General features: G+C 47.0%; 2 protein-coding genes across 4 annotated transcripts in view; both read left to right on the forward strand.

The window, feature by feature from the left end:
• Positions 1–1333: 1333 nt before the first annotated feature.
• LOC142567798 (uncharacterized) overlaps positions 1334–25471 on the forward strand; it is a 70520-nt gene continuing 46382 nt past the window's right edge. For all 3 annotated transcript variants that reach the window (XM_075677949.1, XM_075677950.1, XM_075677951.1), the window contains exon 1: positions 1334–1550. In XM_075677949.1, the coding sequence (XP_075534064.1) occupies positions 1499–1550 (52 nt within the window). In that variant the 5' untranslated portion in view covers positions 1334–1498. The remainder of the gene's footprint in view (positions 1551–25471) is intronic.
• On the forward strand, positions 20990–22264 carry LOC142567748 (uncharacterized). Its single transcript, XM_075677926.1, has one exon. It carries the CDS (start codon positions 20990–20992, stop codon positions 22262–22264), a length of 1275 nt encoding a protein of 424 aa, XP_075534041.1.

Raw genomic sequence — 25471 nt, forward strand, 5'->3', positions numbered from 1 at the left:
AAGCCGACTGCCGGCTGTTTTCAGCACCATCAAAAGAAACAGCGTGAAGTTTAGCGGTAACATAGGACGTTACCGTCGAAATTTGGCGCTAGAACACCCGGCTTTATTCGACACCATCCAAATACCCACTCTACAAGTTCACATAGCCATGTTCTGAGCGGCATGACCTACCCTGATTGGCTGTAAGTACGACCCTAACCAGCAAGTTGTTTTTCCATCCAGTTTTATTTCCCCCAGGTTGATCATGTCTGCATTAAAGCAAAACTACAAAACTCGTCCGCTGCGCTCTTCTTGGCTTCATTATCTATTAGCTTCATATGGTACTGATTGCAGTTGCTGTTGTATATTAATCAGAAAGTAAAAGTAATCGTCTCGCGCGAGATTTATTTGCCTATATGCTTGCGCGTCTGGTGAGACTTCACATAAATTTTAATTGAGGATAGTACAGAGACGAACATATCTCATTTCGATAATGGTATTGATTACAAATGTTTCACTTTACTCTATGCGAACCGATTCTTATAATATCTAGAAATGTATTTGATGATGAAGAGAAAACTGATATTTCTAAAATAAAATAATCTCTCTGTCTTCCACTGAAGAAATTTTCTGTAGTAAAAACATTTTTTTCCCTTTTTTCTTCATTTATTACACTTATTCTTTAGTGCACACTTCGGTGTTGGTTGGGAAGCATTTAATTAACCGCTTTATCTATGCGTGACTTCACACTCATTCCATCAGGTAGGCTGTATCTGCATATTTTTTAGTTATTTAATTACCCGCTTTATCTATGCGTGACTCCACATTGATTCCATCTGGTACGCTGTATTTGCATATTTTTTTAGTTATCTCTCGGGAAGCCTAGTGTTAGCACTTTTATTTGGTCTGTCCTGTCTCTGGTACTCAGAACCACAAAATCTGAGAGGCGCCTCTAGAAAAAAAGTCGTTGAAGCAGAATTTCTGATATAAATTATAGGGGTCGCTCCAGAGCTACTGCAGTCAGTGTAGCTCGGCCGTCGAATAAAAAAAATGAAGCGCTATGACAACGAAAGAAAGAGATGAAACCGGAAAGGCAGGGAGGTTACCTGGAAGATAAGCAGCTCCATTGCTATACCATATACAAGGGTAAGGGTAAGGAAAGCAAAGGCCGGAAAATATAACGCATAGATCACAGGTTTATTAAGCAAATACAGAATGGGAATTATGAAAGCAACATTCATTCTAAGTTTGGTGTGCTTCACTGGCAACAAGAGCGCGGAGTTGTTTCCCTCGTGTTCTTGTTATCGGCAGCTCTTATCTTAGAAAAACAGCGGTGCTTGGAAGGTCTCAGAACCCAGCGCTGCACTTTGCCGTTCAGCGCTGGTAGCACTTGGCTGCGCGGAATTCCACGTGCATCGAGCGTTTGCTTCTTCGAATTTCATTTGGTTGGCGTTCCTTAAAACATCAAATGGAATGCTGATCATGCAGTGCGCGCTAGAATAAGGTACTATACAGCAATATGCCTACGGATACTAAAAATGACGCGAGAGCAAAGTTTCAGCACTTATCAGGTGAGTGCCGTTCTATTTCCTCTTGCTTCTTCTGGAGCTCGGGGGGGGGGGGGGGGGGGGCGACTGTGCAATATAAGGTGCAGTCGAAAACTCACTGAAAAACAGCCAAGCAATCATTTATGACTCAAACGAAAACTTCGGTTGATCCATGCACCCTTGCTTAGCGATATATGTTTATATAGCATTCACAAACACATTCGTGCTGCTGTAGTTGACTCCTAAGTTACGCGCATTTATCGCTATGTAGACGAGTACCTGGTTCTTCTGAAGCAGCGACTTGGTTATTGTTTTGACGAAGTAGTGAAAAATATTCTGAGAATTTTTAGTATGCACAGTGGGGGACTAAAGTTAACCTTTGAACTTTTGAGTTCAATGTTAACCTTTGAATTAACCTTTGAATAAAAGTAACATTCAATTTTTATATTAATCTTTAATTTGCTTGAAATCACCATGTTTGCAGGGCTTGTCAACCTAGGTCTAAGAAAGGAATGCTTCCCTATGACAGTGCTTATTCAAAACTCGCGAAAAGGCGACTAGCCATCTCTTGTATTCAAGCTGCAATGAACAAATCCCGTGAGCACTAGATGAAAAATAGGCTCCTACTGCAGACGGAACGCCTAAAAACCACCGGGTACCCATCTTCCATCATCACAGCTGTGTGCGAAACACTCCTGCAAAAAGAAAGCAAAACGTTCTGGAAGAAAAATCCAAAAGCTGAAAAACGAAAAGAGACCTTTCCATGTAATACTGTAGGTTCATAAGGTATGCCATAATCTAAACAGCGTGGCCAATAAACACCAAATCAACTTATTGTATTCCGCTCCTTGTAAACTGTCGGAATTAGGCAATGCTATGAGAAATTGCAAACGCCAGGAATGCACCCCGAATCACGAAAATAAATTCAAGAAGTGTACTTCTGACGTAGTTTAGAATATACCTTTAAATTGGGGAAAGGGTACATCGGGCAAACCGGGCAATGATTTAATGACAAGGCTAGGCAGCATAAAAACAATGTAAAAAACCGGTATGGCAGCCATTTACCTGTGCATTGCAACAAATGTCCAACCTCAATGTTCCATGAGACTAGGTTTCTAAGGCACGCAAAGAATGAAAAAAGAAAGGAAAATCGGGGAAGCTTATTACATGACCAAAGCAGGAGATAAATGCGATAGCATAGCGTCGCTCAGCCAAAAAAACGCGGGACAATTTTTTTAGATAAGCATCTATACTTGTAGGCAGTGCTCATGCGTTTCAACCTTTTGGTTATTGGTTTTTTTTTGACATGCTATTAAAGCTGTGTGATCTTTCAGTAAATTTTCCAGTTGGCAGTACAGTGCTCGTCCTGTTGTGTGTGTTTTCGCTTGTTATCTTCGTCTTCTTCGCGCTGCTTCAAGTTTTACTCAAGCGGATGCTGATATGGCAAATATTTTTACTTTTTTACCAAGGTTAACATCAGCTCAGGAGAGCGGATTTATGAACAATTTATTAGCCGCTCAACAATAAAGTAAACCGTGGCAGTTTATTATCTCTTTGGTAAGGTCGCCCTCTCGAGCATCTCATCATCATCATCAGCCTAGTTACGCCCACTGCAGGGCAAAGGCCTCTCCCATACTTCTCCAACAACCCCGGTCATGTACTAATTGCGGCCATGTTGTCCCTGCAAACGTCCTAATGTCATCCGCCCACCTAACTTTCTGCCGCCCCCTGCCGCCCCCTTGGAAAGTCAGTAACCTTTAGTGACCATCGGTTATCTTCCCTCCTCATTACATGTCCGGCCCATGCCCATTTCCTTTTCTTGATTTCAACTAAGATGTCGTTTACCCGCGTTTGTTGCCTCACCCCATCTGCTCTTTTCTTATCCCTTAACGTTACACCCATCATTCTTCTTTCCATAGCTCGTTGCGTCGTCCTCAATTTCAGCAGAACCCTTTTCGTAAGCCTCCAGGTTTCGGCCCCATATGTGAGTACTGGTAACACAGAGCTGTTATACTTTCCTTTTGAGGGATAGTGGCAACCTGCTGTTCATGATTTGCGAATGCCTGCCAAACGCACCCCAGCCCATTCTTATTCTTCTGGTTATTTCAGTCTCATGATCCGGATCCGTGGTCACTACCTGCCCTAAGTAGATGTATTCCCTTACGACTTCCAGTGCCTCGCTGCCTATTGTAAATTGCTGTTCTCTCCCGAGACTGTTAAGCATTACTTTAGTTTTCTGCAGATTAATTTTTAGACCCACACTTCTGCTTTGCCTCTCCAGGTCAGTGAGCATGCATTGCAATTGGTCCCCTGAGTTACTAAGCAAGGCAATATCATCAGCGAATCGCAAGTTACTAAGGTATTCTCCATTAACTTTTATCCCCAATTCTTCCCAATCCAGGTCTCTGAATACCTCCTGTAAACACGCTGTGAATAGCATTGGAGATATCGTATCTCCCTGCCTGACGCCTTTCTTTATTGGGATTTTGTTGCTTGCTTTATGGAGGACTACGGTGGCTGTGGAGCCGCTATAGATATCTTCCAGTATTTTTACATATGGCTCATCTACACCCTGATTCCGTAATGCCTCCATGACTGCTGAGGTTTCGACTGAATCAAACGCTTTCTCGTAATCAATGAAAGCTATATATAAGGGTTGGTTATATTCTGCACATTTCTCTATCACTTGATTGGTAGTGTGAATATGGTCTATTGTTGAGTAGCCTTTACGGAATCCTGCCTGGTCCTTTGGTTGACAGAGGTCTAAGGTGTTCCTGATTCTATTTGCGATTACCTTAGTAAATACTTTGTAGGCAACGGACAGTAAGCTGATCGGTCTATAATTTTTCAAGTCTTTGGCGTCCCGTTTCTTATGGATTAGGATTATGTTAGCGTTGTTCCAAGATTTCGGTACGCTCGAGGTTATGAGGCATTGCGTATACAGGGTGGCCAGTTTCTCTAGAACAATCTGACCACCATCCTTCAACAAATCTGCTGTTACCTGATCCTCCCCAGCTGCCTTCCCCCTTTGCATAGCTCCTAAGGCTTTCTTTACTTCTTCTGGCGTTACCTGGGGGACTTCGAATTCCTCTAGGCTATTCTCTCTTCCACTATCGTCGTGGGTGCCACTGGTACTGTATATATCTCTACAGAACTCCTCAGCCACTTGAACTATCTCATCCATATTAGTAACGATATTGCCGGCTTTGTCTCTTAACGCACACATCTGATTCTTGCCTATTCCTAGTTTCTTCTTCACTGTTTTTAGGCTTCCTCCGTTCCTGAGAGCCTGTTCAATTCTATCCATATTATAGTTCCTGATGTCCGCAGTCTTACGCTTGTTGATTAACTTAGAAAGTTCTGCCAGTTCTACTCTAGCTGTAGGGTTAGAGGCTTTCATACATTGGCGTTTCTTGATCAGATCTTTCGTCTCCTGCGATAGCTTACTGGTTTCCTGTCTAACGGCGTTAACACCGACTTCTATTGCGCACTCCTTAATAATGCCCATAAGATTCTCGTTCATTGCTTCCACACTAAGGTCCTCTTCCTGAGTTAAAGCCGAATACCTGTTCTGTAGCTTGATCCGGAATTCCTCTAGTTTCCCTCTTGCCGCTAACTCATTGATTGGCTTCTTGTGTACCAGTTTCTTCCGTTCCCTCCTCAAGTCTAGCCTAATTCGAGTTCTTACCATCCTATGGTCATTGCAGCGTACCTTGCCGAGCACGTCTACATCTTGTATGATGCCAGGGTTCGCGCAGAGTATGAAGTCGATTTCATTTCTAGTCTCACCATTCGGGCTCCTCCACGTCCACTTTCGACTAACCCGCTTGCGGAAAAAGGTGTTCATTATCCGCATATTATTCTGTTCTGCAAACTCTACTAATAATTCTCCTCTGCTATCCCTAGAGCCTATGCCATATTCCCCCACTGACTTGTCTCCAGCCTGCTTCTTGCCTACAGTGGCATTGAAGTCGCCCATCAGTATAGTGTATTTTGTTTTGACTTTACCCATCGCCGATTCCACGTCTTCATAAAAGCTTTCGACTTCCTGGTTATCATGACTGCATGTAGGGGCATAGACTTGTACCACCTTCAATTTGTACCTCTTCTTAAGTTTCACAAGAAGACCTGCCAGCCTCTCGTTAATGCTATAGAATTCCTGTATGTTACCAGCTATTTCATTATTAATCAGGAATCCGACTCCTAGTTCTCGTCTCTCCGGTAACACAGTACATGCCCGCTTTTTAGCACTGTATATGCTTCTTTTGTCCTCCTAACCTCCCTGAGCCCTATTATATCCCATTTACTACCCTCTAATTCCTCCAATAACACTGCTAGACTCGCCTCACTAGATAGCGTTCTAACGTTAAACGTTGCCAGGTTCAGATTCCAATGGCGGCCTGTCCGGAGCCAGGTATTCTTAGCACCCTCTGCAGCGTCACAGATCTGACCGCCGCCGTGGTCAGTTGCTTCGCGGCTGCTGGGGACTGAGGGCCGGGGTTTGATTGTTGTATTCATATAGGAGGTTGTGGCCAAGTACTGCACCAGGGTGGCCAGTCCTGCTCTGGTGAGAGAGTGCGTTACCGGTTCTGGTCACCGGGATCAGGCCGCACTCCAGGCCTGTTTGTGCAATTTTCTCAACACACGGTTTTTTTTTATTTTCCGGTGGAGAATTGCGCGGCACCGGGATTTGAATCACGGTCCTCTTGCACTGGAGACGGATACTCTACCGTCCCCGCAGGAGTTAAATTAAAGATTGAATTATGGGGTTTTGCGTGACAAAACCACTTTCTGATTATGCACGCCGTAGTGGAGGACTCCGAAAATTTCGACCACCTGGGGTTCTTTAACGTGCACCTAATTCTAAGTACACGGGTGTTTTCGCATTTCGCCCCCATCGAAATGCGGCCGCCGTGGCCGGGGTCCGATCCCGCGACCTCGTGCTCAGGAGTCAAACACCATAACCACTGAGCAACCACGGCGGGTCCCGCAGGAGTTGTACGCCTCATTTAACCTACAGTGGTGCCCTATTTGATCAGTCAAGGTGGACCGATCTGAGCTCGGTTATACCGCATGGATGGCACTCGGCTAGAGAACCTGGTATTTATGACCTGCGCATGTGTGGCCACACATAATTGAGGATATATAATTTTTTAGGAGGGTTTCCGTACAGTGATAAAATGAAGGAAAAGACATTAAAAAGAAAGAAAAAAAAGGGGGGGAAGGAACATAACATGTGATTTGAACTCGTGATCGTTCAATGTTGCCCGGAAAGGTAGCTCAGTCGGTTGGTTCGTCAAGCCAACGGTTACTTTCAAGCGCCATAGCTCCTGCTCCGAGCCTCATACTTATGTGGAAAGGGACTGATGTTGTCCGCGACAGTCGATTCTGAGTGGCTGGAAGGCATAATTTCTCGGAAAATGGCCGCCAGAGGAGCAGCGTGAACTCGAGCGGCTTTAGAGACTAGGAAAACTGCCTTAAAATATTTAGACTTGAGGGGAAGCTTCGTTAACAAACTATAACACGGCAATCAGCACTCGTATACGACGAGAGAAATTATTGAGACGTGGAAAATTCCCTTGAAATAAATCTGGTTTGCGAGACAAATGCTTGTATGTATTTGAATCTCTTAAAAGATGAGGGGGGAAATATGCGCTCACCGAGAGGGCATCGTCAGCACGAGACCACCACCAGGCACCTTACTGAGATGTGGAGAGCTTCGCGGCCGGAACGAAGCCTCCCCTCTCCGCCGGCCAAGAGTGGAAAACGCACTTTCCAATCGCTCAAGGTTGCGCGGGCATAGTATAACTCTAGCGTCTAGGAAAAGCTTAAACAGGTGCGAGGGCGGCACGCATAGCGTGGGAAGCTAGCCGCCGGAATAGCTATCTCAAGTACTGCTGCTGGCGAGGGCGAAATACCTTCGTGTAATTATAATAACCCTAATAGGACTTCTTTCAAAGAAAAAAAAGGAAACGGCTCAGAAGGCTATACTACGAGAGCTATGACTGATAGTTTTCTATATATATGTATTCATCTCATCTATGGGATCGCATGCGCGCGCGGTTGCTTTGTCTCTGCGTGTAGTAGTTAAGAAAGCCAGTTTAAGGGCGGAGAAGAAGGAAGGAGAGGAAAGCAAAATTGCAGCGCCGTGGTTTTAAAGCGCAACCGTGGTAGGGAAACGGAAGGCGATATAAGCATGCGTGTCCATGATACGCACACGACAAACTGCCTTACAATATTTAGACTTGAGGGGAAGCTTCGTTAACAAACTATAACACGGCAATCAGCGCTCGAATATAATTATAACGCTAATAATTATTGTAAATATTCATCTCATCTATAGGATCTAAAGCGCGCGCTGTTGCTTTGTCTCTGCGTGTAGTAGTTAAGAGAGCCAGTTTAAGGGCGGAGAAGAGGGAAGGAAAGGAAAGTCTCTGAAGCAAACTTGCAGCGCCGTGGTTTTAAAGCGCAACCGTGGTAGAGAAACGGAAAGGCGATATAAGCATGCGTGGCCATGATACGCACACGACAAACTGCCTTACAATATTTAGACTTGAGGGGAAGTTTCGTTAACAAACTATAACACGGCAATCAACACTCGAATATAATTATAACCATAATAATAATTGTAAATATTCATCTCATCTATAGGATCTAAAGCGCGCGCTGTTGCTTGGTCTCTCAGAGGCATGTAGTAGTTAAGAGAGCCAGTTTAAGGGCGGAGAAGAGGGAAGGAAAGGAAAGTCTCTGAAGCAAACTTGCAGCGCCGTGGTTTTAAAGCGCAACCTTCGTAGAGAAACGGAAGGCGATATAAGCGTGCGTGGCCATGATACATACACGACAAACTGCCTTAAAATATTTAGACTTGGGGGAAAGCTTCGTTAACAAACTATAACACGGCAATCAGCACTCGAATACGACGAGAGAAATTATTGAGACGTGGAAAATTCCCTTGAAATAAATCTGGTTTGCGAGACAAATGCTTGTATGTATTGAATCTCTTAAAAGATGAGGGGGGAAATATGCGCTCACCGAGAGGGCATCGTCAGCACGAGACCACTACCAGGCACCTTACTGAGATGTGGAGAGCTTCGCGGCCGGAACGAAGCCTCCCCTCTCCGCCGGCCAAGAGTGGAAAACGCGCTTTCCGATCGCTCAAGGTTGCGCGGGCATAGTATAGCTCTAGCGTCTAGGAAAAGCTTAAACAGGCGCGAGGGCGGCACGCATAGCGTGGGAAGCTAGCCGCCGGAATAGCTATCTCAAGTACTGCTGCTGGCGAGGGCGAAATACCTTCGTGTAATTATAATAACCCTAATAGGACTTCTTTCAAAGAAAAAAAGGAAACGGCTCGGAAGGCTATACTACGAGAGCTATGACTGATGCTTTTCTATATATATGTATTCATCTAATCTATGGGATCGCATGCGCGCGCTGTTGCTTTGTCTCTGCGTGTAGTAGTTAAGAGAGCCAGTTTAAGGGCGGAGAAGAAGGAAGGAGAGGAAAGCAATATTGCAGCGCCGTGGTTTTAAAGCGCAACCGTGGTAGGGAAACGGAAGGCGATATAAGCATACGTGTCCATGATACGCACACGACAAACTGCCTTACAATATTTAGACTTGAGGGGAAGTTTCGTTAACAAACTATAACACGGCAATCAGCGCTCGAATCAGCACTGAGCAATGAGCACTCGAATGACAAATGTTAAATAGACGCTTAATTTTAAAAGGCCACGCGCTGAGGAATATAACGCCAGTGATGATGATGAGCTTATAGTACATGTCAACAATATGAAGACTGAATATAATGTTATCAAGCGAGACTTTGATTTGGGCAAGCTGATCCGTAGTTCCCTAGAGAGTATGCAGCGCGAAAAGACCGGGACAGAGAAGACACAAACAGCGCTCGTGCAGTGTACTTAAAGTCCTTCATTCTTAATTTTCGGGTAAAACGAGATAATTCTCGATTTCTGCACCTCGAACAAAATTAACAAAAATTGTGTTACGCAAAATTTCACCCTGAACATTGCTTTTTGTAAAAAAAAACTAGTAATACAAGGACGCGTTAAAGAACTAGTAGAGTTGGTCAAGATGTACCATGTTATTACTATTGTACTGAAGGCACTGGGCAGTGGGCATGGTGCTAGTGAAAGAGAAGAAGACGACGAGAAGTGCTTGCTTCCCCGTTCCGATATAGTGCCGACCTGTTTAAGCCTACCGATACAACCTAGAACTAGTGCCGCTGGACGAACACCCCCGGTGCATTTAGTGGAGGTGCGGGGTTTGTCTTCGACATCCTAGAACTCCGCAGTCGGACGCTACCACCAGCTGTTGCAATGGATGAACCGGGACGCACATTTACATTCGCTTGCCTGTGCAGCCGGTCGACTTCAGCGCCGCCTCCGCGGCACCTACGGGAACTATATATCTAGGTAACTTCTCGCCCTAGGGGAGCCAAGGTCCCTAGTTGTCGTGTAAAATACGCGCCTAGTTCCTGAAACGCCCTAGTCCCCATGCGCGCTCGCGTGGGGCCCATAGAAATATTGTCACGTGGTGGTGACGTTGAAGAACACAGCAGCAATACTGGGAAAGACAAAACTAACTTTTATTGGGTGAACCTGTGCCCACAAAAACAGGCTACACTTATGGCACAACGATAGCGGGGAGCACGTCGTCGAAAATCTGATCAGCGGGTCCAGCGCGTCGGCTTTTAACAGCAGTCATCGAACGTTCCAGACTAATCGTTGGGACCCGCGTGCCTTCCACAAAGTTCTACACCATTCGCGTCACGCGATGAAATCAGATAACACAATGTTTGGCGACAACATACAGCGGATAGAAGCATCGATAACTTTCCAGAAACTTCGGATACATGCAGGCGCGTCCCGCGCTGTGCGATAAGATTTGTTAGGCGGCGAAACGTCGTCGCCAGTTAAATATAAGTACACGTGTCAATATACCATAGCGCAGGGTAGTATTCTTCGTGCCAACTCGCCGGAGCCACAGGGTGGGCGGCTCATTGCGCGTGCATGCAAGCAGCACGGCCACGAACGAAGCGATACAAGATAGAACAGCGCGTTTTACGGCAATCGAAGCTGTGTGTGTGTAATGCGCTTGGTGTATGCAAAGAGCAATTGAGTTGCGTGTGTGACGAATGCGCATGCGCAAATAGCATGACCACGAACGAAGGTGGAACATCGCGTTTTGGCGTTCGGTGTCCGCAGAGCAATCGAGTTGCCTGTGTGACGCGTTTGTTCGCGCAAGAAGCAGGACCACGAACGAAGCGATGCAAGGTGGGACTGCGCGTGTTGCACAATCGAGTTGTGTGTGTGCGTGTGTGTGACGCGTTTGTGGTGCGCAAAGAGCACAACGACGACCGTCTTCTAACTGCGCCAGAGCAAACCGATTGATGGGTTCTACATACGTATTGAACGGGCGTTAAAACTAGAGAAACACGGGTTTGCGACGTGATCAGCAGTGGTGTATAGGACTGTACGTACGTACGTTTTTGTCAGGTGGTTAATCTTAAAAGGACGATGGCACTTCTGCACCGGCGGAGAAGTGGGAAATCGTGATTAAATTTGGCCGAAGATTGTCAAAAGCAAAGGCTTACCCTTAATTAGGGGTTATCCCCTACCTTCTTCTGAAACTGCGACCTCTAGTATTCTTCATGCACTTTTGTAGTCACGACACGATACGAAGATACCCCCTGACGTGGGGCCCAGACTACTGGAGAGCTGGTTGATCAAGCTTGCTCAATAAACTTGACCTTTCGTTCTTTGATTATGCTACAGTGCTAGAGCGTAGTTTGTTACTATTACTAAAGAGGCAAGACAACAAAACGTTGCTACTCTACTCCTGTTGTGGCTCTTCAGTCAATGACACTAGAGGGGAGAGGAATCGAGATCCAAGCCCAGTGGCAAAAACGTGTTAAGTCAGTCCTAAACACCCTTAACTCAATGTTTTAAATGCCTGTGTGGTTGATACCTTGTCTCGTGGAACTTCTTGCCAGCCGCAAAATGTGCATAGCACCAGAGGTATAGCTTGACAGCTGTAAGCAGTGCAATTAAGGGAGTGCAGTACCTGTATTGCAGCTTTACACCAGCTAAGATATTGATCATCTATAATGTGGCAACAACTTGTAATCCGCCCTCAAGTTCTTCTGGACCACAAGCTACTGTTGCTCTTTTGTGCAGCTAGTGTCAGCAGTCAAGCTTGCAGTATTGCAAGGTAGAAAAGCACTTAGGCTTCACGACCAGTCATAACAAGTCATAATGTCATAACAAGTCATAAGTCAGACAAGTCATAAATGAATAAGTGCATGGCCAGAAGTTGTTGAAATTGCAAGAAACAGTTAAAATGCCATTGAGCATAATTGCGCTATTGCAATGTATCCTTCGGAGCATTGTACGTACCATGGTAGTTCCCACATTGTGCTGAGTGCCGCACCAGTGACATGATAATGATGCCAGCGAGATCCAGCGTTGCTGTACTTTGTTCTATAAAAGCGTTTCATGTGTTTTAGATTATATTTAGTGCAGTATCTGAAAGGCTATGCGCAGAAGAGGATACTTGGTCTTACAGCCATTTCTTCTATACAGTCCTTCCCTTTCCATCAACTTCAGCAAATCATTGAAGCCCCAAAATAACGCATTTAATATTGGTACTCAGAATGAACAGTTGCAGTTCTATGTGTATGTTTCAAAGAACTGGACCAAACATCAAGAAAAAAATGAAAACTTAGCTACCTATTGATGCTGTAGCTTTAGGCTCCGCAGGAACCACTTATCTGCAGCACCCAACTTATCCCGTATTTGACAGAATCATGATAGATGTGTGAAGAATCATGAGTGTTATGCAGAACAGTTTTCAAAATGAATCTCTACCATATAATTCATAAATAACTGGAAGCCTTCTAAGAAAATGTTCATGCTCTGCACTGTAACATCGACATGTCCCTCCCTAAGATAAGGTGATAAAGAGAGCTGGTTTTACGAATCTGTTGTATTCCCACACTTTTAGCATGGTATAATTGAGGCCCAAGGCATAAATTGGACTGGGTGCTCTTCCGTATGTGTGCTGCGCTTATTGTACAGATCAATAGTAGCCAATCAATAGCCATCTTATTGAAGATGCAAACTGGATCATGTCCTAGGGCCAACTCACTGTCAATGAAAACTGTTATACTGGCTTCCTGCATTGTTTATTGATCATGGACTTCGTTTTGAGGTGCGATTGAAGTCCCTCAAAATCATACTTAAACTATGAATTGCAACTGGGAGAATGTGTCCATTCATTAGGACCACAGTTTTTGTATTTAGCTCTGATCATTGTAAACGGCTTCATAATGAGAGGAACCTCAGACGAAATGCTTATTTTTTTCTTGCATCCTTCTGCCTTCTTAGCAAGAACAAACTATGGACATGTAAACAAGGTAATCTTGCATTCATCCTGCCTACAAGTGCCTCTTTTGACATTTGTGCCTGTATTGCCTTTTCAGTGCCTAAAAATTCCCTTTTTCCTTCTTTTCTCATGACTCTATTTTCTTAAACAAGAGCCACTGAACAGTAATCACGAAAGCATTGTGCGGAAACATGCAAGGTGATCAGGAAGTGTAAAATGAGTCATGCATCCAATTGTAGCAAACTGTTACAGAGAAAACCCATGCGGGTTTCTCGGAAAGTCTTCACAAACCTACCGCATGCTTCAGACTGCTCTTGTGATTCAGATGTCTGCGATAATACGTAAAAGTAGGTTCTCACGGGCACATCTATTCTCTGGTTCATGAAGTCTTCATTCCAGAGAGCCTCACCATGCCATAATACTAACCCCCTGAATTAGGAAATGCATCGAAAATGCATTGAAAGCTGTACCACCTGCTTCTTGGTCTTCTAACAAGCACGATATGCTTAGATTGACCAGCAAACAAAATCTGTCAAAAAATGTATTTGAAATAAAGTCTGATTCTGATTCTGATCCTAACTTGAAGCTCATGCTTGACTCGATTTAAATGACGCCTGTCGTGAACACACCAAAAGAAACGCAATGATCATCTTGGACACGTTCACACCACGCGTCATTTATATCAAGTCAAGCATGAGCTTCAAAGTGTATTGCTGAATGCGGCGGTAACCTTTGATAAAGGTTGCTATTAATTATTTGTCCAAGGCTTCTGTTTTCTCATCAAGAATATCTGGCTTTTTCTGAATGCAACCGATTTTTGCTTCATTCTCCTTTTCACCACATGTTCTGCATGGCAACCTCTTTCATCTTTCCATTTCTTCTCCTTTCCCACACTGCTGGCCGATGTGCAGGTGTCATCTATGCGCTTGTGATGAAGTCCGCCTGACCCTTAGCTTACTGTATACAATGAAAACAAAGCTTTTTTTCATGAAGTGGGCAAGCACTTGCATCTCTTGCAAAGGATCTTCCAGTAAAGTTTCTCATTCCCGCAATCACATTGAACATGCACGTCCATTATAATCTTAATGTATCTAAAACACACTGTGAGGGAGAAAACCAACACCAATTATAGGTGGTATCCATTATTTTTTTCAACATGCAAGGAACATTGTGCACACACCTCTCAAGCATAAAGGGAGCACGTATGAGCCAATGGGACAATGAGACAGGGGAGCCATTGATGCCCCAATGGCTCCCATGTCTGATCAGCCAAGAAAGGCAGGCCAAACATAAAATTTGTTTTTTTTTTGAAATTACGTTTATTATAGCAAAGATTTCATCTTGAAAACACAGGAAGTAGTGTTCATTGCAAGACCGTGTAACCTCTGGCTGTATGTTGCAGAGCATGAAAACATGAAAAAAATACTAAATTGAAATGGCAACAGTAAAGAAAGATTGGCTTCCATCTTCTGCAATGCAGAAGAGAGTGACACTGTACACTGTAATCCAAAGTATGGACCCAACTTCGTCGTAGCATACATGCTCTGTGCTGATGTAACTTTAATTAGAACAGAAGTGTGGCATCCACCACTCGCCTGTGTCGTCAAATGCCATTTGATGTTGCCACACATTGTTTATCCGCTACGTGAAAAGATTACATTACACCGTGAAGATGACAAAGCTCACACGCAGTGGAGGAAAATTGGTCGGCCATCTTGTCGCCAATACAACGCCGCCAAATACCTGCAATTAGTGTAAGTATGCTAGTTGCTGGCACTGTTTGCTATAACATCTTTGCTGAAGGCACTGGGTAACAATATCTTAATTACTTCACAAACACTGGAGATTACTGTTAATTTTTAAAGCGAACAGCTTTCTTTGCCCCTCAACAGCACATAGCATAATTTGTTCAATGTAAAAGGTTGAAGCAATTCATCGGCATGTGCTTCACAATGTGCCTTGCAAAGATTCCTCATTAACAGATATACTGTTTCGAGAGTTTTCGTTTCAGTTTGCTGACACAATGACAACAGACAGGAGGGAAGCTATGAAGCTGCTTGTCTGTCCACACCGAAAGCCAGCACCTATAGACTCTGCTAACGATGCACTTCTTAAAATCTGGCTACTCCTTGACCAAAGTGTGCAAAAATGTTCAATACGAGAGTCAGAATTTATGTCAATCAGGCTGCTGCCACTCAAAGGGCAAAGGGTGTGGGAGCGCCACATCTTTGTGTCAAATGCCTCCCATGCGAAAAGCGACCGTCTCGATCGCGTCAAAAAGCTCTTTCAGCGACATAAGAAATGGAGCTCCTCATGTGCATCTCGGCGTTCACGTACGCGCACAGTATGGTTTCATGCACACTACATGAACAACTTCAGCGGGAGGACGACGACGGAGCGAACTGGGGTCAGAACTGCAGGGGACGACTTCGTAGGTCACGTCACTGAGGCGGTGTGTAACCTTGTAGGGACCAAAATACCGGCGGATCAACTTTTCCGAGAGTCCACGGTGACGGACGGGCGTCCAGACCCAGACGCAGCTGCCGCTATTGTAATGGATGTCGCGTCGACCCTGGTTGTATCGAAGGGTTTCGGTATGCTGTTGGCTCCGAATACGATGCCGAGCAAGCTGGCGTGCCTCTTCGGCTCTTTATACTAACTCTTCTACGTGTTCGCTGGTCGGGCTATTATCAGCCAGAGGTAGCATGGCGTCAAGTGTTGACCTGGCGTAGCGCCTGTATACAAGTTCGAACGGCGTACTGTGTAGTCTCCTGTACAGCAGTGTTATACGCGAAAGTCACATAGGGTAAGATCACGTCCCACGCCTTGTGCTCTATGTCGACATACATGGAGAGCATATCAGCCAGCGTGCTGTTCAGACGTTCCGTTAATCCATTGGCTTGAGGGTGATACGCAGTGCTCTTGCGGTGAGAGCTATGCGTCAGCTGGAGAACGTCCTGCATAAGTTCCGCTGTAAATGCTGTACCGAGGTCGGTGATGAGAACAGACGGTGCACCATGTCGTGGACGGTGTGGCGTACGAAGAACTTGGCGACTTCATATGAATTTGCTTGCGCAACAGCTTCGGTTTCGGTGTACCGGGTTAAGTAGCCGGTAGCGACAACTATCCATCTGTTGCGCGAAGAGGTCACTGGGAATGGCCCAAGTAGATCCCTTCCTATTTGTCGGAACGGTGCTTGAGGAGGGTCCACAGGATGGAGAAAGCCAGCCGGTTTAACTGGTGGTTTCTTGCGGCGCTGACGATCCCGGCAGGTCTTCACGTACCATTGCACAGAAGAATAAAGCCGGGGCCAGTAATACTTCTGTCGTATCCTTGCCTAATGTCTTAGCGAATCCCAGGTGTCCAGCGCATGGCAAGCCTTCAATTCATCAGCCCTTCTACGTGCCATCGTTCTTTGAAATGATCCTACCGATAATATTGCATCAACATGCAACCATCAATCATTCCATAATCAGCTGCGCGAATATTTTCAAGTGACATTGTGACGTTAAACGTTCTCTTGTATAAAATATCGCACTTCTTGGCTATTGTGTTTTTGTAAACCCCTGCTTTATTATTTTTTTCTTGAGTCATGTGTCAGACATTTGCGCTGTATTTGTATATTTCAATTATTTTTCGTACTTTGCTCTTATGTTTGTTGCTGCATTTTTTTCTACTAGTATTAGCCCTGTGCAATGCTTTCCCGTTCCCTTTTTTGACCGGTATATTTTGCATTTCTTCTAATATCCTTGTTCGTCCACCTTACTCAATTGCCTCTGGGCCCTGTAAGGTATTGTGAATAATAGTAATAATCATGGCAGGCTCGCAAAATGTCTTGGCGGAACGCCGGCGGCACGACAAGGAGGTGCGTATCGGGGCCGCTTCTGCAGTTTTTCCTGTAAAGGACGTTGTTGTGCAAGTAGTGTGATGATAAGCCACGCACGAGCGAGCGGGGTAAAACACCTTCAACTGCTTGGAGGTGCTCGAACTGCGGTAGCAGCTGAGCGTCAGCGCGCTGGTGATCAGCCATCTATATGGCGTCGGTAACGTCGACAAATGGCAAGTCATGTTCAGGGTCCAATGAGGTCGTAGGGAGTGGTGCGCGTGACAAACACTCAGCGCCGCTGTGCTTCCTGCCAGATGGGTAGACAACTGTAATATCGTACTCTTGTAAGCACAGGCTCCAACGGGCAGGTATGCCTGAAGGATCCTTGAGGTTGCCAAGCCAGCACAGGGCGTGGTGATCGCTGACAACGTTAAAGGGCCTACCGTACAAGTAGGGTCCGAATTTACCAATTGCCCACACAACCGCTAAGCATTCTTTTTTCAGTGATTCAGTAGTTTTTCTCAGCCTTGGTGAGACTGCGGCTTGCATAAGCAATGGTGCGTTCCGCACCAGCTTGCCACTGCACAAGCGCCGAGACCCGCATTGCTGGCGTCAGTATGGATTTCAGTGTCAGAGTTTTCGTCGAAATGAGCAAATATCGGGGCTTCTTGCAAACGCGTGAGCTATTCATTGAACGACTGCTGCTGCCCGTCCGCCCAAATTAAAGGCGCATCATCGCATGTAAGCCATGTCAGAGGCTCAGCAATTCTCGAGAATCCCTTGACGAAGCGCCCATAACATGCGCACAAACCAAGGAAGCGTTGGACAGCCTTCTTGTCTGTGGGTGGTGAAAACTCAGCGATGGCAGCTAACTCGTCAGGGTCTGGTCGGCCACCTTGAGGACCAACGACATGGCCAAGAAATTTGAGCTCTTGGAACCCGAAGTAGCATTTTTCAGGCTTGATGGTGAGGCCGGCAGTATGGATCGCAGTGAGGACACCCTCGAATCGTGCGAGATGTTCGTTAAACGTGCTCGAGAACACGACGACATCTTCCAAGTATACGAGGCAGGTTTGCTGTTTGAGTTCAGCAAGCACGGTATCCATCGTCCGCTGAAAGGTGGCAGGTGCGGAACAGAGACCGAAGGGGAGAACTTTGAACTCATAAAGCCCGTTAGGTGTCACAAACGCTGTTTTTCACGATCCTGTTCATCAACTTCGATTTCCCAATATCCTGATTTAAGATCCAACGAAGGAAAAAACTTGGCATGTTGTGGACAATCCAATGCGTCGTCGATGCATGGTAATGGATAAACATCACGCTTGGTGACACGGTTCAACTTTCTGTAATCTGTTCAACTTTCTGTAATCTACACAGAAGTGTAGTGTGTTGTCTTTCTTTCTGACTAACACTACAGGGGAGGCCCACGGGCTGGTGGATGACTATATTACGTCGTCTTGGACCATCTCTTTCACCTGATGCTTGATCGCTTCCCTTTCCAGTGGAGACACTCTGTAAGTATGCTGACGAACAGGACGTGCGGACTCGTCCGTTATAATTGGGTGCTTTGTGATGGACGTGCACCGCACTTTGGATGACGTTGAAAAACAGCCGCGCAAATTCATTCATGAGACTCAGTAGACGGTCTTTCTGGTGGTCTGGCAGAGCGGCGTTAACGTGAATCCGTTCTTTTAGGCTGGGTAACCCAGATTGCTGAGACGATGCGGTTTCAAATGTGGTAATGTCAGTAACATTAGTGATATCGCGAAGGAATGCGATTGTCGTTCCTCGAGGTACATGCCGATACTCGTTGCTAAAGTTTGTTAGCGAAACGACTGAACATTTGTTTCGCACCTGATGAAGCCCTCTGGCTATACAAGTGTAGCGCTCAAGAAGAAGCAGGGGCATGTTTGCCTCAGCAATTCCTTCGGCGGCGTCCTCCATGTCGTATCGTACAAGGGTAAGGATGCTGCTCTTGGGTGGCAACGTGATGTGATCATCAGCTACGCGAAGTGCGATACCACGGTCGTCGTCATTACTGTTCGCTATGGTTTGCGTAGTAGCGAAGCTGACTCTAGATTCTTGCAGGTCGATGATGGCACCGTTCGCCTGAAGGAAATCCATGCCGAGTATAAGGCCCTTTGAACATTCAGGCAGAATAACGAAGTCGCCGATGTACGTGAAGCCCCGAATGTTGACTCGTGCCGTGCACCAACCCATTGGAGTTATGAGATGCCCTCCTACAGTACGAATCTGAGTTCCGGTCCATTGCGTCGGAACTTTGTCCAGTATAGGCGCGAGATTCTGGCTCATAACAGACATGTCCGCACTCGTGTCTATCAACGCCGTGACTTCGTGGTCATCTATGGTAACTGTTACGTTGCAGGATACTGAGATGGAACTACACTGCTTTCTCTCCGTCTCAATTACGTCATATCTCTGTCGTTATAGTGGAGGATCTTCAGTGTTCGCAACGTCAGCGACCTCACCTCCGCAGGTCGCTGGACTCAGTTTTCCCGGGAGGCTGGTCAGAGTGAGCGACGCCTCGTTGCTCTCGGCGTGAATAGGGGCTGGAAAACCTGTTTCGGGCGGGTGACGGTGACCGGGGTTCACGGAATCGTGGGGCAAACGAGATCCAGGCATCCGCGAGGTATGCTTCAATCGCCAGGGTGCATTCACCATTGCGCGGGCAAGCGCATTCAGTGAAAATTTACGGAGCCCAGCTCGATGGTAGGGACACGCCCTGTAGAGGTGATCGGCTTCACCGCTATGAAAACACAAGGGCTTCTTGTCTGCGGTGCGGCATACGTCACTCTTGCGGGGTGGGTGTGTTTCAGCCATGAATGGCGTGCAACGAAGCCAGTGGCTTGTTCAACGGCGCGCACACCATGAAAGCCCAGGACGTCGCTAACATCGCGAAAAATCGGGGACAACGAACTTCGTGCGGCTTCCGTATGCAACATGCGAGGTTGTGGCTGCCGTACCTCGTGCTGTGGTGTCTCGCTTCGCTCTGGGACTTGGACTGCCTGCCTGATTTCCTCCCGGACGAGCTCAGCCAGAGCGAGTCGCTGTAACGATGCTGGAGCCACCTGAAGCTTTTGAAGCTCTTCTCACACGATAAACCTAATGAGCTCCCATAGGTGTTGGTATTGTCCAGGGGTATAGCGAGAGAGTCACGCGATAGGGTCGACACATCGCGGTTCTGCCTTGTTCGCTGCTGCAGTGTCTTTTCCATTGATACGGCTTCCGCGAGAAACTCTGCAACAATATTTGGTGGGTTGCGTATTAGGGCACCGAATAACTCTTGCTCGACACCGCGCATCAAGTTCCTGAGCTTCTTTGCTTCTGGCATGGACGTCGGAAAGGTCTGCACATATCTTTGACGCTTTCGTTCGGCCTCTGTACTCTCGCCTGAATTGCAGGTTCAGCTCGCTCCTTACGATAGAGGCTGGCGTATGTACCGATTAGCTGCCGTCGGAATGCGTCCCATGTCGATAGGGCCCTGCCTCACGGTTTTCAAACCATGTCCGTGCATGGTCCTCGAGGGCGAAGTAGGCGTTGCGTAGCTTGCGCTCTGGAGTCCAGCCGTTGAATTCTGCGACACGCTCAAAGTGATCGAGCCAGTCCTCTACATCCTCAAAGGTGTCCCCATGGAAGGACGTGGGGATTCGCGGCTGGTTGAGGACGACCTCGGTCGGCGCGGTCGAGGAAGAAGGTGGAACCAATGTATTCATCCTTCTGACTTTATTGCGTAGAGTCTCGTGCTCAGGCGGCAGGCCTTGAAGTCGGCAGCTTGTCCGTACCTGCACAGGAGTCAGCTCGACCGGACTTCTTACTGGGCTTGTAGACGGTGTTCGATCTGGGAGTGGTAGCATGTAGCCCAGACCTCCACCAGAGAAATGTAACGTAGATTGGAGACGGAGTTGTAGCATCATCCAGAAAAGCCAACCCACAAGCAGCGCCCCCTATGCGCATTACAGAAGAATCCTGGTGCGACAACTGGGCTGAGTGGGAGAGGGCCACGGGAAGCGCGGCGCTCGACACGGTGTGGAATAAACGTTCCTTCGAGTTTTACTAGAATCCAGTCTTCTTATCTGGAATAGAGATAAATCCCGCGCCGGGAGCAGACACTACAAACTGGCGACGAGGATCATTCAACTTCAAGAAGCCCACACGGCACCAGAAGAGGCCAAGGAACAAATCGGCGGACGCCAATCAAGATAAAAAAGCCACGCAAGATGGAAGTCATGCTGCCCGCCTTCCCGCCATTCGACCCAAACACGGACCCGACGTCGCTCGCCCAGCCGTGGACGATATGGCAAGCCCGTTTTGACAACTTTCTACTAGCAGCAAACATACAGAATGCAGCCCGCAAACGTGCTATGCTGCTACACTACGCAGGAGATGCGGTGCACGACATTTTTCTGACGCTTCCGGATCGAGGCACGGACAATGCAACGGCAGTCGCGAAGCTGAACGCACATTTCGCACCAAGAAAGAACGCGGTCTACGAGAGGCATGTTTTTCGTCAAGCAAAACAAAGCTCCGAAGAAACAGTGGACCAATTTCAAGTCGGACTCAGAAAGTTTGCTGCGACATGCGAGTTTGCGAACGAAGAACAAGAGATCGTATCGCAAATGATAGAAGGCACCAATTCAGCTAAGCTGCGCCGCAGTGCATTACGAGAGCGCGATGTCACGCTGGAGAAAATCATGGAAATAGACCGCAGCCTCGAGACAGCAGAGTTCCAAGCAACCAGCATGGAAGGCCGCGAGCGCGTCAAACCTGTGCAGAAAGTCACAAAGAAGAAACAGCGGCGGCGCAGTGCGCCTTCGAGCAACCAGTCAGAACACAAGCTGTCGGGCAATCGTCCAGAGAACAAGCAAGCTGAGAAGTGCAGCTGTTGTGGAGGAGCGTGGCCTCACAAAGGAGGGAAATTGAGCTGTCCAGCATGGGGAGCTACATGCCACAAGTGTCAAAAGAAAAACCACTTCGCCAAGTTCTGCAGACAAAGACCCACTATACACTCCATTGAGGTCACGGACACCCCCGCAAGCACACAACAGGGCACAAGCGTGGAGGATTGCGTCTTTCACGTGCAGAGTCACAGGCAAGAATTACCAGTGGTAACAGTCAAAATCAACGACACACCACTTGAGTTTTGTGTGGATTCTGGAGCAGGTGTCAACGTCATCGGAGAGACAACGTGGCAAAAGTACCTACAGACGATGCAGCTAGAGCACAGAACCACAAAGCTGGTACCATATGGAAACACCCAAGAAATGCCGGTCATGGGAAAGTTCTCTGTAACGTTCCGTGCTCTATACCAAGTCGTCGAAGCGACAGTTTACGTCGTAAAAGGGACACATCGATCGCTTCTGAGCTACAAGACAGCCTCTGATCTCAAGCTCATCACAATACTTCAGCTGGTCACAGAGCACAGTAGTGTTGACCAAAGAAAGAGTTTCCAAAGCTGTTTGGCAACGTCGGTCGGCTCAAGAACTTTCAAGTGAAGCTGAACATCTCACAAGACGTCCAACCAGTCGTACGACAACACCGTCGCATTCCTTCCCAGATGAGAAAAGCGCTAGAGACCGAGCTCACACGCCTGGAGGAGCTAGACATCATAGAGAAAGCAACCGGACCAACACCTTGGGTGTCACCGATCGTCATTGTTCCCAAACGCCATGATCCCAACGCAGTCAGAATGTGTGTCGACATGCGAGAAGCCAACGTGGCCATTGCTAGAGAAAGACACGTCATGCCCACAGTAGAAGATGTTATGAGCATTCTGAACGGAGCCGCCTACTTTTCAAAGTTGGACCTGAAAGAGGACTACCATCAGCTCGAGCTTGCTGAAGAATCCAGGGTGATAACAACGTTTTCTACACACTGTGGTCTGAGGAGATACAAAAGACTATTGTTTGGTGTCAATGCCGCCGCAGAGATTTTTCAAGACGCCAGATGAGGATGGAATCATCAATGTCAGTGACGACATCCTCATCTCTGGACGCACCATAACAGAGCACGACCGAAGACTGCGTCTGGTGTTGAAGCACCTGGAAGATGCCGTGCTGACTCTGAATGAAAACAAGTGCGTCCTAGGCACCAACAAGCTGAAATTCTTTGGACACGTGTTCTCATCTGCAGGAGTCAGTGTGGACCCTGAAAAGGTTAAAGCAGTAGCCAGAATGACAGCACCAAAGACCCCAACCGAGGTTAGAAGCCTCCTTGGCATGGTAAACTATTGCTCTAGATTCATTCCTCGCTTAGCCCAAATGGTGGATCCATTGAGGAAGCTCACACATGCCGGCACAGAATTCTGCTGGAACGAAGAGCACCAGAAGGCCCTAGATGACGTGAAGAAAGAAATATCTCGAATGCGCACCCTAGCATACTTTGACGACATAAAAGAGACCCACGTCATCACTGATGCTGGACCAGAAGGTATAGCGGGAGTGCTGGCTCAAGAAAATCGAAGCGACAAAAGCCGCAGCATTCTGGCGTACTTCAGCAGAGCATTGACACCAACGGAGAGAAGATATCCCCACATCGACCGTGAAATGTTGGCCATAGGGGCAGCTATTGAACACTTTCACATCTACCTCGTAGGGGGAAAGTTCACGGTGAAGACAGACTACCAGCCTTTGGTGTCTATCATTCGAAAGCCCAGCACAAAGCTCTCAGCAAGGCTTGAACGACTGAGCCTGAGGTTACAGCACTACACCTTCGAAATTGAGCACATTGCAGGGAAGAACAACCCTGCAGACTACCTGTCAAGGCATGCACCCCCTACCGACAGTGTCGTCCCCAGTGAAGAAGCAAGTGCGATAGAAGAGTATGTCACCTTCATCGTGGAAACAGCTGTTCCACAGGCACTGACTTTGCAAGAAATCGAGAAAACATACGCAGAAGATGCTCAGATGCAGCTTTTGATCAAGGCTCTGTGAACGAACAACCCAAAGACTTGTGACGACATGTGGAAAAGGGACAGGCTGAAACCATTTGCTCAAATCAAGGACGAGCTCACAGTTGCCGAAAACGACGTTGTGCTAAGATGGACGAGACTCATAATTCCTGAACAAGCACAGGCTCAAGTCATTCGTCTAGCACACAGAGGTCACCAAGGAGTGGTGAAGACCAAACAATTGATTAGAGAAAAAGTGTGGTTTCCGGGGATTGACAAGACAGTAGAGGTGGCTATGAAAGACTGTGAAGCATGCCAGAGAACCGTGGTTGAAAACAAGACATCACCGCTAATCATGACACCACTTCCAAATGGACCATGGCAGCCTGTGGCAGCAGACTTTGCTGGCCCCCTACCTGGCAACAAGCATGTTCTAGTGGTTGTCGACGAGTACTCGCGATTTCCTCGCTAAGTTCAGAATCTGTGACGGAGAAACTGAGCGAAATGTTCACAGTACACGGAATGCCACAGACACTAAAGACAGACAATGGACCTCCCCTCTTCGAAAAGGAGTTTGCAGAGTTCATGAAATCTTGTGGAATTCACCATCAACGCGTCACTCATCTGTGGCCTCAAGCCAATGGAGAGGTCGAAAGATTCATGAGAAACGTTAAAAAGCTGGTGAAGAGTGCTGGTGCTGAGCAGAGAGACTGGCAAGCGGAGCGAAACGAATTCCTTCTGAACTACAGGGCGACACCTCACTCAACAACAGGTTTCACGCCTTCTGAACTGCTGTTTGGACGAAAGATCAAAACGAAGCTTGCTGAATTTCCAGAGAAGCGCATGCATGCGGAGCTGGCAGAAACAGATCTAAAGAAGAAGCAACAAATGAAGGACTACGCTGATGACAGAAACCACGCTGTGCCACACACAATTCAAATGGGAGACGCGGTACTCCTTAAGCGACACTCGCCTCTCTCCCATGAGACGGCCTACGAGCCTGTTCCCTACAGGGTGACAAGAATTCAAGGGACAGCTGTAACTGCCGAGCGAGACGGCAGGAGGGTTTTAAGAAATGCGTCGTTCTTCAAACGTATGAAAGTAGGTCAGCAGCATAGTCCAGCTCTCGAAGACTGGGACGACTGCATCACTCCAACAGGTGTAACCCAGAGTGACAACACAGGGTTTAGATTTTTTTCACTTGGAAACAACAAAGCATCCCAACCGAATGCACGGCGAAACCCGGACCGTCAAGCCCGCAATACCCAGCCGAAGGTTTTTTTCAGATTTCATCTTCGGCCAAGTGCAGGCTGAATAAAAGTCTGGGGGGATGTAGCATCGTCAAGAAAAGCCAACCCACAAGCAGCGCCCCCTATGCGCATAACAGAAGAATCCTGGTGCGACAACTGGGCTGAGTGGGAGAGGGCCACGGGAAGCGCGGCGCTCGACACGGTGTGGAATAAACGTTCCTTTCAGTTTTACTCGAGTCCAGTCTTCGTATCTGGAATAGAGATAACTGCCGCGCCGGGAGCAGACACTACAGGAGTCTTGCAAAATATACGCTTCTCTTTAATGGCGGGCCAGAACAAGAGCGTTCAGCTAACGCACTTCACCGTCTTTCGTGGCGCCGACCTTTGCGCGTGCCGTTCTGCGGTGCGGGAGCCCCACATCTTTGTGCCAATATAAACAAATTGCACGCATAATTGACGTCGACTTGGGGTGAAGGTCGCTTTCCGAGTTCTGCCTGGTGTTGTCTACAGGCAACAAACGCACTGCTGAAGAAGCTTACACAAACATTTTTTCGTTTTCCTTC

Source organism: Dermacentor variabilis, unplaced genomic scaffold (assembly GCF_050947875.1).
Source record: "Dermacentor variabilis isolate Ectoservices unplaced genomic scaffold, ASM5094787v1 scaffold_14, whole genome shotgun sequence".
Taxonomy (NCBI): domain Eukaryota; kingdom Metazoa; phylum Arthropoda; class Arachnida; order Ixodida; family Ixodidae; genus Dermacentor; species Dermacentor variabilis.

Excerpts from the sequence above, each read along its gene's own strand:
- LOC142567748 (XM_075677926.1), top strand. The coding sequence starts at position 20,990 with ATGGAAGTCATGCTGCCCGCCTTCCCGCCATTCGACCCAAACACGGAC.